The sequence below is a fragment of the Syngnathoides biaculeatus genome, chromosome 4 (genome assembly GCF_019802595.1).
Source record: "Syngnathoides biaculeatus isolate LvHL_M chromosome 4, ASM1980259v1, whole genome shotgun sequence".
NCBI lineage: Eukaryota > Metazoa > Chordata > Actinopteri > Syngnathiformes > Syngnathidae > Syngnathoides > Syngnathoides biaculeatus.
Window position 1 is genome coordinate 15,858,942 of NC_084643.1, and position 13,328 is coordinate 15,872,269.

General features: G+C 40.6%; 1 protein-coding gene across 1 annotated transcript in view; it reads right to left on the reverse strand.

The window, feature by feature from the left end:
• Positions 1-5,449: 5,449 nt before the first annotated feature.
• The window catches only part of adgrd2 (adhesion G protein-coupled receptor D2), a 77,228-nt gene continuing 69,349 nt past the window's right edge, over positions 5,450-13,328 (reverse strand). The window contains exon 25 of the mRNA XM_061817517.1: positions 5,450-7,143. Within this exon, the coding sequence (XP_061673501.1) occupies positions 7,136-7,143 (8 nt within the window). The 3' untranslated portion in view covers positions 5,450-7,135. The remainder of the gene's footprint in view (positions 7,144-13,328) is intronic.

Sequence of the window (13,328 nt, forward strand, 5' to 3'; positions counted from 1 at the left end):
TTATTAATGAAAAACCCACAGCCAATGTGGTCCCATGTTTTTTTTTTCACCACAAAACATGATTTTGATGTATACAGCTTTTTGTAACTCCCGCCATGAAAATCCTCTCGAGGGATTTGTTTTTGAGAAGAAGCAGGAAGTGACGTACAGGACAGAGGCGACCCCTACTGGACTCGTTTGTTTCCATTAGTTTTACCTCCGAGAAGGTAGCTCGTTGTTCCTTCGTGTTAGTCAAAATGCCGGCTCATTGCATTGCTGGTCATTGGTTGAACACTCGGGAGAATGGAATTACCCTTCATAAGTTTGAAGGAGACCCTGTTCGTTGTGAAAAATGGATTGCACGGGTGCAGAGGACGAGAGCTTAACTTAAATAACAGGTAGGTGTGTATACAGCTCCCCCCCAAAAAAAATAATTTGGGGCGGACCACGTAATTGGTCTCTCTCATAACGTAGCAAAAGATCAGCGTATGAAATGTGTTGATGTGCGAATACAGCTACCAAAAAAAATAATAGTGTGGGCGGACCACATAATCGGTCTCTCTCATAAGCAAAGCAAAAGCTCAAAAAAAATCTGTTACATTACAAGGGCATCTATGATTCATAGCCAATGTGAGGTCACCCCACAGATATTCAATTAAATTTAGGTCTGATTTATGACTAGGCAATTCCAACAATTTCCTTCATGAAGCCATTTTTGGCACAACCGCAGTCATGCTCACTTTCCCTTTCAGCTTTTGCTAGAAATGGAGCAGCTTTCCGATATTGGACATGTTGATAATTCCAACTAAAATCCCAGTTCAAGGTGAAGAGGGATCTTTTGTTTTTCTTGTCACCACACCACCATGCTTCACATTGGTGAAGTGTGATGGTGCTTTAAACATGGTCACATATTTTTTTCATTCATGAGTTTGCTAGACCTCGGTTTGTTTTATATATTCACACACCAATTTTCTTTATTGATTATCCTCATTAGAGTCAGAGGTGAACTGGAGCCTATCCATGCTGACTTTGTGCAAGAGGCAGGGTATATTTTGCACCGGTTATCAGTAAATTGCCGGGCATATATATTGTAGATTAAGAACCATTCCACCATGTGTAGAATTACCAGGCTTTATTAGGCATTATTATTTTCTTTTTCTTTTTAATTATTATTATTGAAGATAGCTGGGATAGGCTTAGCACCCTGTGACACTTGTGTAAGTGGTTCAGAAAATGGATGCATGGACATTATAATTATCATGCGACTAAATCAAAAACACATATTCCCATCTCACTTTTTTATATTCAATTGCTAATTATAAACAAGTTAAAACTTCCCAATAGAAACTTCTTCTTTTCCTTTCGGCTTGTCTCATTAGGGGTCGCCACAGCGTGTCATCTTTTTCCATCTAAGCCGATCTTGTGCATTTTCCTTTCTAACACCCACTGTCCTCATAATATAATAATAATAAAAATACAGCGTAATAGAACTATACTAAATTGGTGAGAGTTCAAGGACAATTACTGTATGTTGTAGCTGTTGAAATGTACTCTCGGAAGACTGCCTCCTAACTAGTTCAGCTACAAGTTAACAAACCTCCAACACCATGAGTCTTCACTGCCAGCTTTCACTCAGTGGACAATAAAATGGACTTCACCTGAAAATTGGTAGTCCTAGTAAGATAAGCTATTCCGTTTTGCGCCTCAAAGAATTGTGGCTAAACAAAGAAACAGACAAACAAAAAAAAAATCTCTCTTTATGAACGAAACCTGGAATCTTGGGTCTCAATGACTACAGGCATGTTGCCTCAATATCTGTGGTCATAAAGTCCCTGGAACACCTCGTGTCGGATGACCTCAGGAGAATCGCAGGTCCCCAGCTGGAGCCAGCAAGTTGCCTACTGAGGTAACAGGTATGTCATGCAATCAACATGGGTCTGCACATCATCCTTGAACACCTCGATAGCCTGGGAACCTTTGTGAGGATCCCGTTCCTGGACTACAGCTCTGTATTCAGCACCATCATCTATGAACTCCTCTCCTCCAAGCTTTTCCAGCTCAATGAATCGCCTGCCACCTGCCAGTGGATCTACAACTTCTTGATGGGACGGACACAGGTGACGGTGGGGGACACCACCTCATCCATACACACCATCAACACTGGAACATCCTAAGGTGTGTCCTTTTCTTGCTGCTCTTCTCGCTCTATATGAATGCCTCCAACTGAAGGTACCTGGCTGTCAAACTCCTGAGTTTCATAGATGACACCATAGTCATTGGGATCATCAAAGACTGGGCCGAAACTTCATATTGACAGAAATTGGAGAGGCTGGAGTTTTGGTGTGCCCAACACAATGTGTAGCTGAATGCACTAAAGACTGTAGACATGTTTGTGGACTTTTCTTACCACAGCTATCCCTCACGCTGTCCAACTGTCTTGTGTCAAACAGTGAGACCTTAAAATTCCTGGGAATTAGTCTCACGGGACCTGAAGTGCGAGACAAACATCCACTCAATCTTCAAAAAAGCCTCCTCAAAGGATGTGCTGCTTGTGGCTTCTGAGGAAGGATGTCCTGCTACTAAAGCTGCTTCGGCAATTCTACACAGCTGTCATCAAATGATTACTGTGTACCTCCATCACAGTCTCGTGAAGGGCTGACACAAACAAGGAAAATCTCTGACTGCAATGGACAATCAAAACTACTGAACGGATTGTCAGAACCACCCTACACACCCTTGAAGACTGGCATGCTACCTGAACTAGGACAATAGTGGGTAGGATCCTATCAGATACTCCACATCCTGGCCACAAGCTCCTCCTTACATTGGTGACGCACTACCGATCAATGCAAAACGAAACTAGCCGGCATTCCAACATCTTATTCCATCCTGCAATTAAATTCTTGAACAGCTTATTTACAATTACATTGCAACATGTTTGTTGTTGTCACATCCTTCTGGGCAAATTAGTATTGATACAAAAGACTGTTGCGCGACAAGTCAGTTTAAACTGCATACACGCCTTGAAATCTTGACACAATGTCTTTACACAATGGTCACTGCTCTGGACTTTCGTTCTAATGGGCATTCTTTCTCGAAAAACTCCGTATGCTTTCCACAACACGAGTTAGATAAATCTCTGTCAATTGACTGTCTATTATTTTTCGTATGCAACATGTATGTCGTAGTAGGGGGGCTCCAACTGCCAGAGACAAATTCCTTGTGTGTTGTGTACATACTCGACCAGTTTAGCTGATTCTGATTTTCTTACCTTGGCCATGTCGCTGAACACTGAACATCTTGTACTCCGAGGTATTCTGGGTAAGTTGCAGCTCTGAAAGATGAATATACTTGAAGATAATGGGTTCCTGGTAGCTTAACACTCTGCTCTTCTCAAACCCTTGGAAGTTATTCACATCTTTTTCTGTCAACACATTTCTTGGGACCCTGATGATTCTTTGCAACAAAATTCTTGATGATTCTGTGATAACACCCCATAATATCAGAAATTTCAAGAGTGCTCCACCCCTCAGAGAGACTTTCGATATTTTTTTTTATCTTTCAGAGTCAATGAAATGTTTTTTTGTGGCCCATTTTACCTAATGAAAAGAAGCTACCTAATAATTATGCACACATTTATATCGGGTGATCCTTAGGCCACACCCACACTCATTACACAAATACACTGTACTTGCTATACTTAAATTCATCAAGCATTCAGGTTTATCCATCTGTGAGCTAGGAATAATGCCGAAGACTAATGATGATCTCGCAATAAAATACCTGCCAAATCATTCTGCATATGATGTCACTCAAGATTCTGTTGTCATTAGGTGAGAATTAAGGAGCATTTAGAGTATCCAATTTACCTAACATGCATGTCTTTGGAATGTCTGAGGTAGCCAGAGTACCAGGAGAAATCTCATGCAAGCAAGGGGAGACATACAAAAGCCCAGATTTGAAACCCCAACCTCAGAATTCTGAGGCGGATGTCTTCACCACTTGGTCACTGTGCCACCTTTTTAAAAAAAATTATTTTTGCAAAGTTCATAATGGCATAGATTTTTCATTTGTTAGAAAAGCTCCGACAACCACATTGAAAAACCAGATATACGAAGAGGAATCAAAGAGGCCAATTTAATTTACCTACTGATGATTAGTTTTTTTTTAAATCACAATTTCAACACTTTGTAATATGAATACTTGTTTGCAGGTTTATTTAAAAGAAATTATGTTTAAGCCTGTCCTCTTCCAGTCATGACATCATTGTTGGATGCCGATCAGAAGCAGAAATCTATGATTGAATTTCTTGCTTTGGAAAGAGAAACACCTCGAAACATTTAAAAAGGTTGCAAAATGTGTTTTGGGAAGCTGCAAAAGGGTACAGCACAAAATGTGGGAGTCGAGGATCAAAGGGAAAGAACTTTGAGTGACCTCCAGAACAAGCAAAGGCGAGACAGTCCATCTGCAGTGGTTCTTTCTGGGAATAGTGCGAGGGTCGAGGTATTGATCAGAGAAGATTGTCGCCACCTTTAAAATCACCATCACGTGCCATCATTGAAGATGTAACCCTAACCCCACACATATTTTGTAACCTTTTGAAAATGTTAAGTGGCGGTTCCCCATCCAAGGCAAGAAATACAATGACAGCTCTCTTCTTCTGTTGGACACCCAACAATGACATTTCCAAAATACATAGCTGATGAGAAGACGACAGGCTTGCACAAAAGTCAATGTTTAAATAAACCAATTAGTGCTACTCAATACAGTATATAGAAAAATTACCGTAAGCGCACTAATGATGTGCAATATTTGTATTGCAAATACGTCCAATAAATTAATGTGTGAAGTGGATGGTATTGCATGTTTTGTTGACTGCATGTAGCAAATACTGTATCTGCTTGACTAATCACAACGAGAACGACGACAGCAAAACACGTTTGCCTGAAATGAATAACAGGGCAGAAATATGTGACAATACCAAGAACCTAGCTACTGTGCACATTATAAAATGTATTAATTTAATTCAATAATAAAAATAATTATTTATGGGCATGTTAAAAATAAAAAATATCAATATCTCAGCAATCAACACCGATACGGCGTAGCACATTTTTTTCCAATATCATGCATGCTGTACAAAGGCATTCAAACGACAAAGTATGTACATTTCTGCAAAAAATTTCAATTATGAAAAGGATAGACAAATTTGGGCTCATTACTTTTTACCCTTCATACATTAGAAGTGGGAATTGGAATAAAGATACGATACATTGATTCTGGGTTTATATATTGATTACATGATACATTCAATACATAACTTTATTCATTGTTATAATGAGTACATACACCAATGGCAGAGTAAAACGGAAAAACGTATATTGTTTGCAACATCTTCTTATTTTATTTCACGTCAGCATAATTCAACTTGATGGCAAGACTATTTTTGTCAATCATCAACTCAAAACATCAAGGATCATAATCCAAGGTTAGTAACATTTGGTTTATTAAAAGAAAGTAATAACTATTGGCTGTGGTATTGTGGCTCTCTTCCACAAAAGGCTCTGCATGTACATTCATTTGTTGAAAACACGACATAATAAAAATAAGAATTGTTTAGATATGCAGTATTGCTGTGATATGTAGAAGAATCGCACGTATCATTATGCACGTAACTACAGTTACAATATTATACAACTATATTATTAACAGAGAGCAGCAGTATCAATATCGAATGTTGGTGCATTTATAGTATTCTACTTATTCATGGAAGTTTTTAAAATACAACATAGTGTACTTAATGGAGAGGAAATTATTTCTAACTTCATCCATTTGATGTAAATTATTGCAAAAAAGGACATTTTAGAAGTTTAGCTGAACTTCATGAGGAATGAATAAACTAGCCTACCTGTAGTCCAGACCTGTCTCCCATTATAAATGTATGGTGCATTATCCATCCATCCATCCATTTTCTGAACTACTTATCCTCACAAGGGTCACAGGAGTGCTGGAGCTGACCCAGCTGTCATCGGGCAGGAGGCAGGGTAAACCCTGAATTGGTTAACAGCCAATCACAGGGCACATGGAGACAGACAACAGTTGTACTCCCAATCACACCTAGGGGCAATTTAGAATCTCAAATTAATGTTGCATGTTTTTGGGATGTGGGAGGAAACCAGAGTGCCTGGAGAAAATCCATGCAGGCATGGGGAGAACAGGCAAACTCCACACAGGCAGGGCCGGGATTGAACCTGGGTCCTCAGAACTGTGAGACCAACGCTTTAACTAGTTGCTTTACAATGCCGCCAGAATGAAGACGGGAACTAATTCCTATATAAAGGGGGTTTTATTTATTTATGGACTACAGGTCATATATGCAATTTAAACCCAATTAAAAATATTTAAATGTTCAACTTCTAAAAAAATCTGTACAAATATTTCATCTTTTGGGTTTAAAGGTTCAGTAATTACTTGTGAACTGTAGCTGAATGTAAAATTTCTATATCACAAAATGTCACATTTTCCACCTTTTCTTTTTAACTTTTACTCTCTGTTTGGATAAAATCAACAAATGCAACAGACTGTCCATAGTTCCTGCTATTTATGAGACTTGAAACTGGAGATTCTACAGTATCATTCATCCATTGAGCCTTCCATTTTCACAAGCATTTGAACAGACTTCTGTCTCCAAGCAAATAGTGATTTAAATTCATTAATGACAACCACACTTTTTAATGATAAACATTTCAAAATCATTAATTCCTCATCACATTTTGAAATCCTGAACATGTAACTGGTACTTTTTGCTGGCTCCTTTAAATAGACACATAAATCTTCTGATAAAAGTTAATTACAATTACAACATATTCTAAAATGAAAATGAGCATTTTATGTTTTGAATATATGTATTCCAGGACAGAGCTATTTGAAACTGCGGGTTTATGCATTGATCTGATCCGAGAACCAAACATCTGCAGTGTATTAGCAAAGGTGCAGCTCTTTATCCTTTATTTATAATTTCAGCTGCACGAGCAAGATGTGTGTATTTGTGTGTGTAGTTGCCGTGCACTTCAAACTGTTTGTCCACTTCTACCCTCTTTTGGTGTGATCCAAGGTTACGATGCATTGAGTATCAGGATGGGACTCCATTTTCAGTTCAACAGCCTGTGGTGAAATACAGAGAACAATTAGCTACAGTATGATTATATTAGAATATGATGTTTTGCTATTGCGTGCAAATGTGTTTGCATACAAAAGACAAAATAAGAAGGGAGGGCAATTGAAAACCAGGGTGAGAGAGAGAAGAAGAGCAGGTGTTGGAGTGGTTAATGGCTAATGCTGTGAATAGCCACACATGGCCAATGCTGATTTGGGAAATGAACTTCTTCTTTGTCTCATCAGTTAACAATGAACAGCCAGGAGCACTCCAGCGTCCAGCAGGCGTTCTTCACAGACGCTAAAACATTTAATGAATCAATTTCAAATTTGGTTCTTGCCAATGATGGGCAAAGCAGTGCTATTCAAATTGACTTAACCCTCTGCACCATCTGTTGTGTGTGCCTTCTAATCCACAACTAAAAAATACACACTGAGTTTTAACACAAAGCCTAATGATGTGGACTGCACAGGTCTATGGAGACCCAAATATGCATTTGGTCATCTTTGGCCTTACTGTCAGTCTTTATAACTGTTTAATTTTTAACATTTTGCATTGAATGTTTTGCCTCATACTACAAGGGACGTGCACAGTCATAAAGTGATTATTTTTTTATCCCATATATAAATAATCAACTTAACGAATGAAAAGACAGAATCACACATTTCTTTCAAAAGAACAACTGCATAACCAAAGAGGATTCAATCCAAGATCATATATCAAAGCAACCAACATATGTACAAACTCTTTCAGGACTGTGGTATTTTACATAATTTCAAACAGCAATCTAATTGAGCCATTTGAAAATTGTGGTTGTGCATGACATTTTAATAATTAATTACAAGTTAATACTGTAGTCTGGAATTTATAGTGTACATATATACAGTATGCACGCGATAAACTTTCAATTTGGAAAAAAAAACAGGGTTTTGTGTGTGTGTCTAAGTGTGTGTGTGTGTGTGCGTGTGTGTGTATACATTATCCATTCATCAATTTTCTGAGCCACTTATCCTCATGAGGGTCATGGGAGGGCTGGAGCCTATCTCAGCTGTCATCAGGCAGAAGGCAAGGTACACCCTTTACTGGTTGCCAGCCAATCACAGGACACATGGAGACAGACAACAGTCGTGCTCACAATTACACTAAGTGGCAATTTAGAGTCTCTAATTAATGCATGTTTTTGAGATGAAGGAAGACATTGGCGTACCTACGTAGGCATGTGGAGAACATGAACCGTGGTCTTCAGAATTGTGATGCCAATGTTAAATAGCTGTGCTCTAGAGAGGGGAATAATCAACTATTGATTTTGTTCTGGGGATGCCCAGACCGTGTCATTCACCTCTTTCCGGTGTTTCGTCGGCGCATGGTCCAAGACGACCAACCTTCATTCATGCGCTCCAGTGGCGGTGTTCAACCCTTGGCCATCTTGCTCATGGCCTCATTGGCCTCGTGCTTCGGCGATGCCCAACCTGCAGCCACCAGTAAGCTCTCCGGCAGTGGCACGCGATGTATGGCCGCTGCCTTCCGTTTCTGTTTCCGAGGCTTCCGACCAGCAGCCGCTCCCTCGCTCTTGCTTCAGTGGTGGCACACGGCCTGCAGCATTCACCACATGCTGCACCGGACTGCATTTCACTGTCTCAGCGGTGCCTGACCCACAGCTGCCTCTTGCTCATGTCTCACCGGTGCCTGACACCAAACCACATTTCACTCATGTCTCGGCGCTGCCTGAGCAGCAGCTGCCACCTCTCGCCTTTAACTCAGCCGTACCCGAGCAGCAGTTGCTGCCTCTTGCCCATGGTGGTGCTCCAGCAGCAGCAGCATGCACCACCACTTGTTGACCATGCCTTGGCGGTGCTCGACCAGCAGCAGGTATCACCTCTCAACCGCACCTCGGTGGTGCTCAACCAGCAGTTGGAGCTGCCTCTTGACCACACCTCGGTGGTGCTCAACCACTGCAGCAGCCGCCGCCGCCGCCTCTCAAACATGCGTCAGCGATGCTCGACCAACAGCACCAGCTGTCGCCTCTCGCCTACGCATTGGAGGTTCTCGACCAGCGGCGGTCACTGCCTCTTGCTCCTGGCTCAGCGCTGCTTTGTCCGCAGCTGTCCTGCGTTCTTCTTTGGATCCTGCTTTGCCATTGGACGGTCCTCTAGGTACGTAGGGACCCTGGTGGTTAGTGTTCTAGCCAACCTCCTGAACTGCTCCATCAAGCTCCTCTCTTTGGATGGCCTGGACAGCCAACGGACAGACAGGGGTGGGGGTCTTCATTGTTTGTTTATGCCACAGTTGCAAACCGAAATCAGTGGTTTTCCTGGACTGAATTGCACCTTGTGCGATGCTCCAAGATTACAATGGGGATGGCTTCAGTGGGGGTTGCAGCAAGTGCATTGCTGGCTTAAAAATAACTGGCCCAAAACTATTTGCCCAGTACAACCCTCTGACGCTCTTGGAGTTGGTGTGCCCCCCCCCCCCACTCCAGAGAATGCCAACCTGGGTGGCTGCCGATATCGCCCTAATCAGATACTGCCCCTGGTCGATAAAACAAAGATGCCTGACAATGGTACACCATATACTTGCACATGTTTTACAATAACAACGAGGGAAATTCCAAACTGGAAATAACCGTTCAGAGGCCAACGGTTTGGATGAAGGACCTCAGTTTTTTAGAAAGGTATCTTTTTTAAGTTTGGCTAGCAAACAGAAAATGATGTCACATTTTAGCCTGATATAATATTTGCAACAAATTTTCCCACTGTCAAAAAAATAACTAAAACTTAAAAATAATAATTTGACGATTTTTGACCAGTTTCAATTGAAACAAGTCAGCTTTTGAAAGAATACGTCGAGTGTGACGGCGACCTTTGTCAGTCAAAAGACGAGAACTATTGGACGCAGTTTCAAGGCCTAGTGTTGCGCGACAAAGAGCATTTTTGTTTACTTATTTCACCCTTTTTATTAACACTATTTTGAAAAGATTTTTCTCATTTTTCCTCAGAAAATTAATGGAGGATTTTTGTGTATGTAATGTCAATTTTCGAATGGAAATTATCAAAATTACAATTAACAAAAATACATGTTCAATTGTACCATAAAATGCGTACCTTGTTCGATGTTTTTACGGAAAAATATAAGTACACTAAATATTATATTTCCCATACCTGAAAAACGCCTCTTTTCCTGTGGCTTACCTCTGACGTCGAAGCTCCAGCTGTTGTGGAACTAGCATTTGCCTGTAGCATCGCTTGTTGACACTGAAGAAAAACCGTTTCGTTTCGAGAATTCCTCAGTGATTGTAAGCTAAAACCAACCCGTAAAAATGGTGAAGATATATGAGGTTCAGTTTTGTAGGAATGCGAATTATTCTGATCACAGTTTACATTATTTTCCTAAAGACCCAAGTCTCAGAAGACAGTGGGTCAGGTTTGTATAAACTAAGAGAGCTAATTTTTCCAAACCCAGTCACCACTCTGTCATATGCAATGAACATTTCTTTTACTAGTGGACTCATGACCGAGATAGGTTTTAAATGTAAAAAAAAATGTTAAAACTTGGATAAGTGCCTACCATACAGCCAGTTCCAACACCTGAGCAGATCGGTGTAATAAAGGCACCAAACACGAACTTGGATCAGCCTCTAAAACTAGACACGGTTCAACATGCTCAGCCCCCCCCCCCCCCAGAAAGTACCAAAACTGTGAAGAGATTTTGCTAAAAGACAAGTTGCAGAGGTATGCTGATCATCTTTTATTTCCTGAAAACTTTGAACACTGTTGACATGGTTGAATGAAAGCAGCCCGTCATTCGTTGTGAAAAAATATGTTTTATTAAGCAAATTGTTTGACCATTCTCAACTAGAACAACAGGGTAATATTTGATACAGATGACGGCATGATGGTGCAGCTGGACAGTGTTGGCCTCTTAGTTCTGAGTACCCGGGTTCAATCCTGGCCCTCCCTATGTGGAGTTTGCATGTTCTCCCTGTACCTGCATGGATTTTTTTTGGCTACTCTAGTTTCATCCCACATTCCAAAAACATGCAACATTAATTGGACATGTTTTTCAGGCAAATCCAGCAATGTGCGATAATTTTTGGCCCATAATCGAAAAATAAAAATGTTTTCTACATAACGGATTTCAGATTCAAATTCAGCATAAAAACTGTATAATATAAGCAAAAGGTGCATTGAAGACTTTACATACCCTTGAAGAAAGTTGTACTAACCCCAACTATCTTGTCATAACAGGAGACTTTTACATACATTTTGACAATAACACTGTACTGGACAGGAAGTTCACATCTTGGAACTGTTCATCACTAAGTATATTGAAATTCTATCAATTGACATTAAGGATATGGCTATTTCTGACAATTTTTGTCTATTATTTATTGTAGATTCTTCAGAAGGTTCAGACACCTTCTAGGTCTATTAAGAAAAGGTATATAAATGAGAGTACTACTAAGTTTATATAGTTTAGAGTGTAGCTGTGCCACAAACTGAATGGTGAGATAGTTGATGAACTTTTGAATAATTTCACCTGGAAAATCTGAGATGTCATAAATGCCGTTGCTTCTGTTAAAACTAAGACCTTCTTGGGGGGACCTAGAACACCATGAAGGAGCACAATGATGGCAAATCGCTCTAAAACAAAGCTAAACTCCAAATTCACTATGACATCCACAGACAGTCTTTGTAACTTAAACCAAGAGTAAATCATGGCTGGACAGCAAAACCTTTCTAATATCATCAGTCAGAACTTCAACAATACTCCCACTCCGTTTGCTGTGGTTGTCTCTTGGCGTGTCAGAATATGATGCAGTTGACCAAAAAACTGTGCATAACATGATTCAGTAGTCATCAACAAGATGTCTTGACTCAATACCATATGGCTTTTTCAAAACTATTGTGAAGTCAGTGCTAGCTGCATAAATACACCTGTCGACCCCATACAATCAGTAAGACTCAAACTTGTAACATAGAAAAGACCAATGAGCTGTCCAAAGACACCAGAAACAAAATTGTACAACCCCACACTGCTGGAAAGGGCTGTGGAGAAATTGCAAAGCAGCCTGTTGAAAAAAGGTCCACTGTTGAAGCAATCATTAGAAAATGAAAAAAAATAAACATGACGGTCATTCTCAATCGGAGTGGAGTCACATGAAAGATATCACCTCCTGGTGTCTCAATGATCATTAGAAAGGTGAGGAATCAGCCCAGGCCTACATGACAGGACTTGGTCAATGACCTGAAAAGAGCTGGGACCACCATTTCCAAGGTGACTGTTGGTAATATACTAAAACGTCATGGTTTGAAATCATGCATGGCACAGAAGGTTCCCCTGCTTAAACTAGCACATGTCAAGGCCCATCTTAAGTTTACCAATGACCATTTGGATGATACAGAGGAGTCATGGGAGAAAGGTTTGTGGTCAGATGAGACCAAAATGGAACTTTTTGGTCATAATTTCACTAACCATGTTTGGAGGAAGACGGATGATGAGTTCCATCCCAAGAGCACCATCCCTACTGTGAAGCATGGGGGGGTAGCATCATGCTTTGGGGGTGTTTTTCTGCACATGGGACAGGACAACTGCACTGTATTAAGGAGAGGATGACCGCGACCATGTATTGTGAGATTTTGGGGAACAATCTCTTTCCCCCAGTCAGAGCATTGAAGATGGGTCGTGGGTGGGTCTTTCAACATGACAATGACCCGAAGCACACAGCCAGGAAAACGAAGGAGTGGCTCCATAAGAAGCATGTCAAGGTTCAGGCATGGCCTAGCCAGTCTCCAGATCTAAACCCAATAGAAAATCTTTAGAGGGAGCTGAAACTTCGTGTTTCTCGGCGAAAGCCCAGATACCTGTCTGATCTAGAGAAGATCTGTGTGGAGGACTGGGCCAAAATCCCTCCTGCATGTGTGCAAACCTGGTGAACAACTACGGGAAACATTTAACCTCTGTAATTGCAAACAAAGGCTACTGTGCCAAATATTAACATTGATTTTCTCAGGTGTTCATATACTGTACTTATTTGCAGCTGTATCACACAAATACAGGGCCTTCTGAAAGTATTTGCCCCCCTTTAACTTTTCAACCTTTCGCCACATTTCAGGCTTCAAACATAAAGATATAAAGTTCTTTTTTTTGTCAAGAATCAACAACAAGTGGGACACAATCGTGAAATGGAACGAAA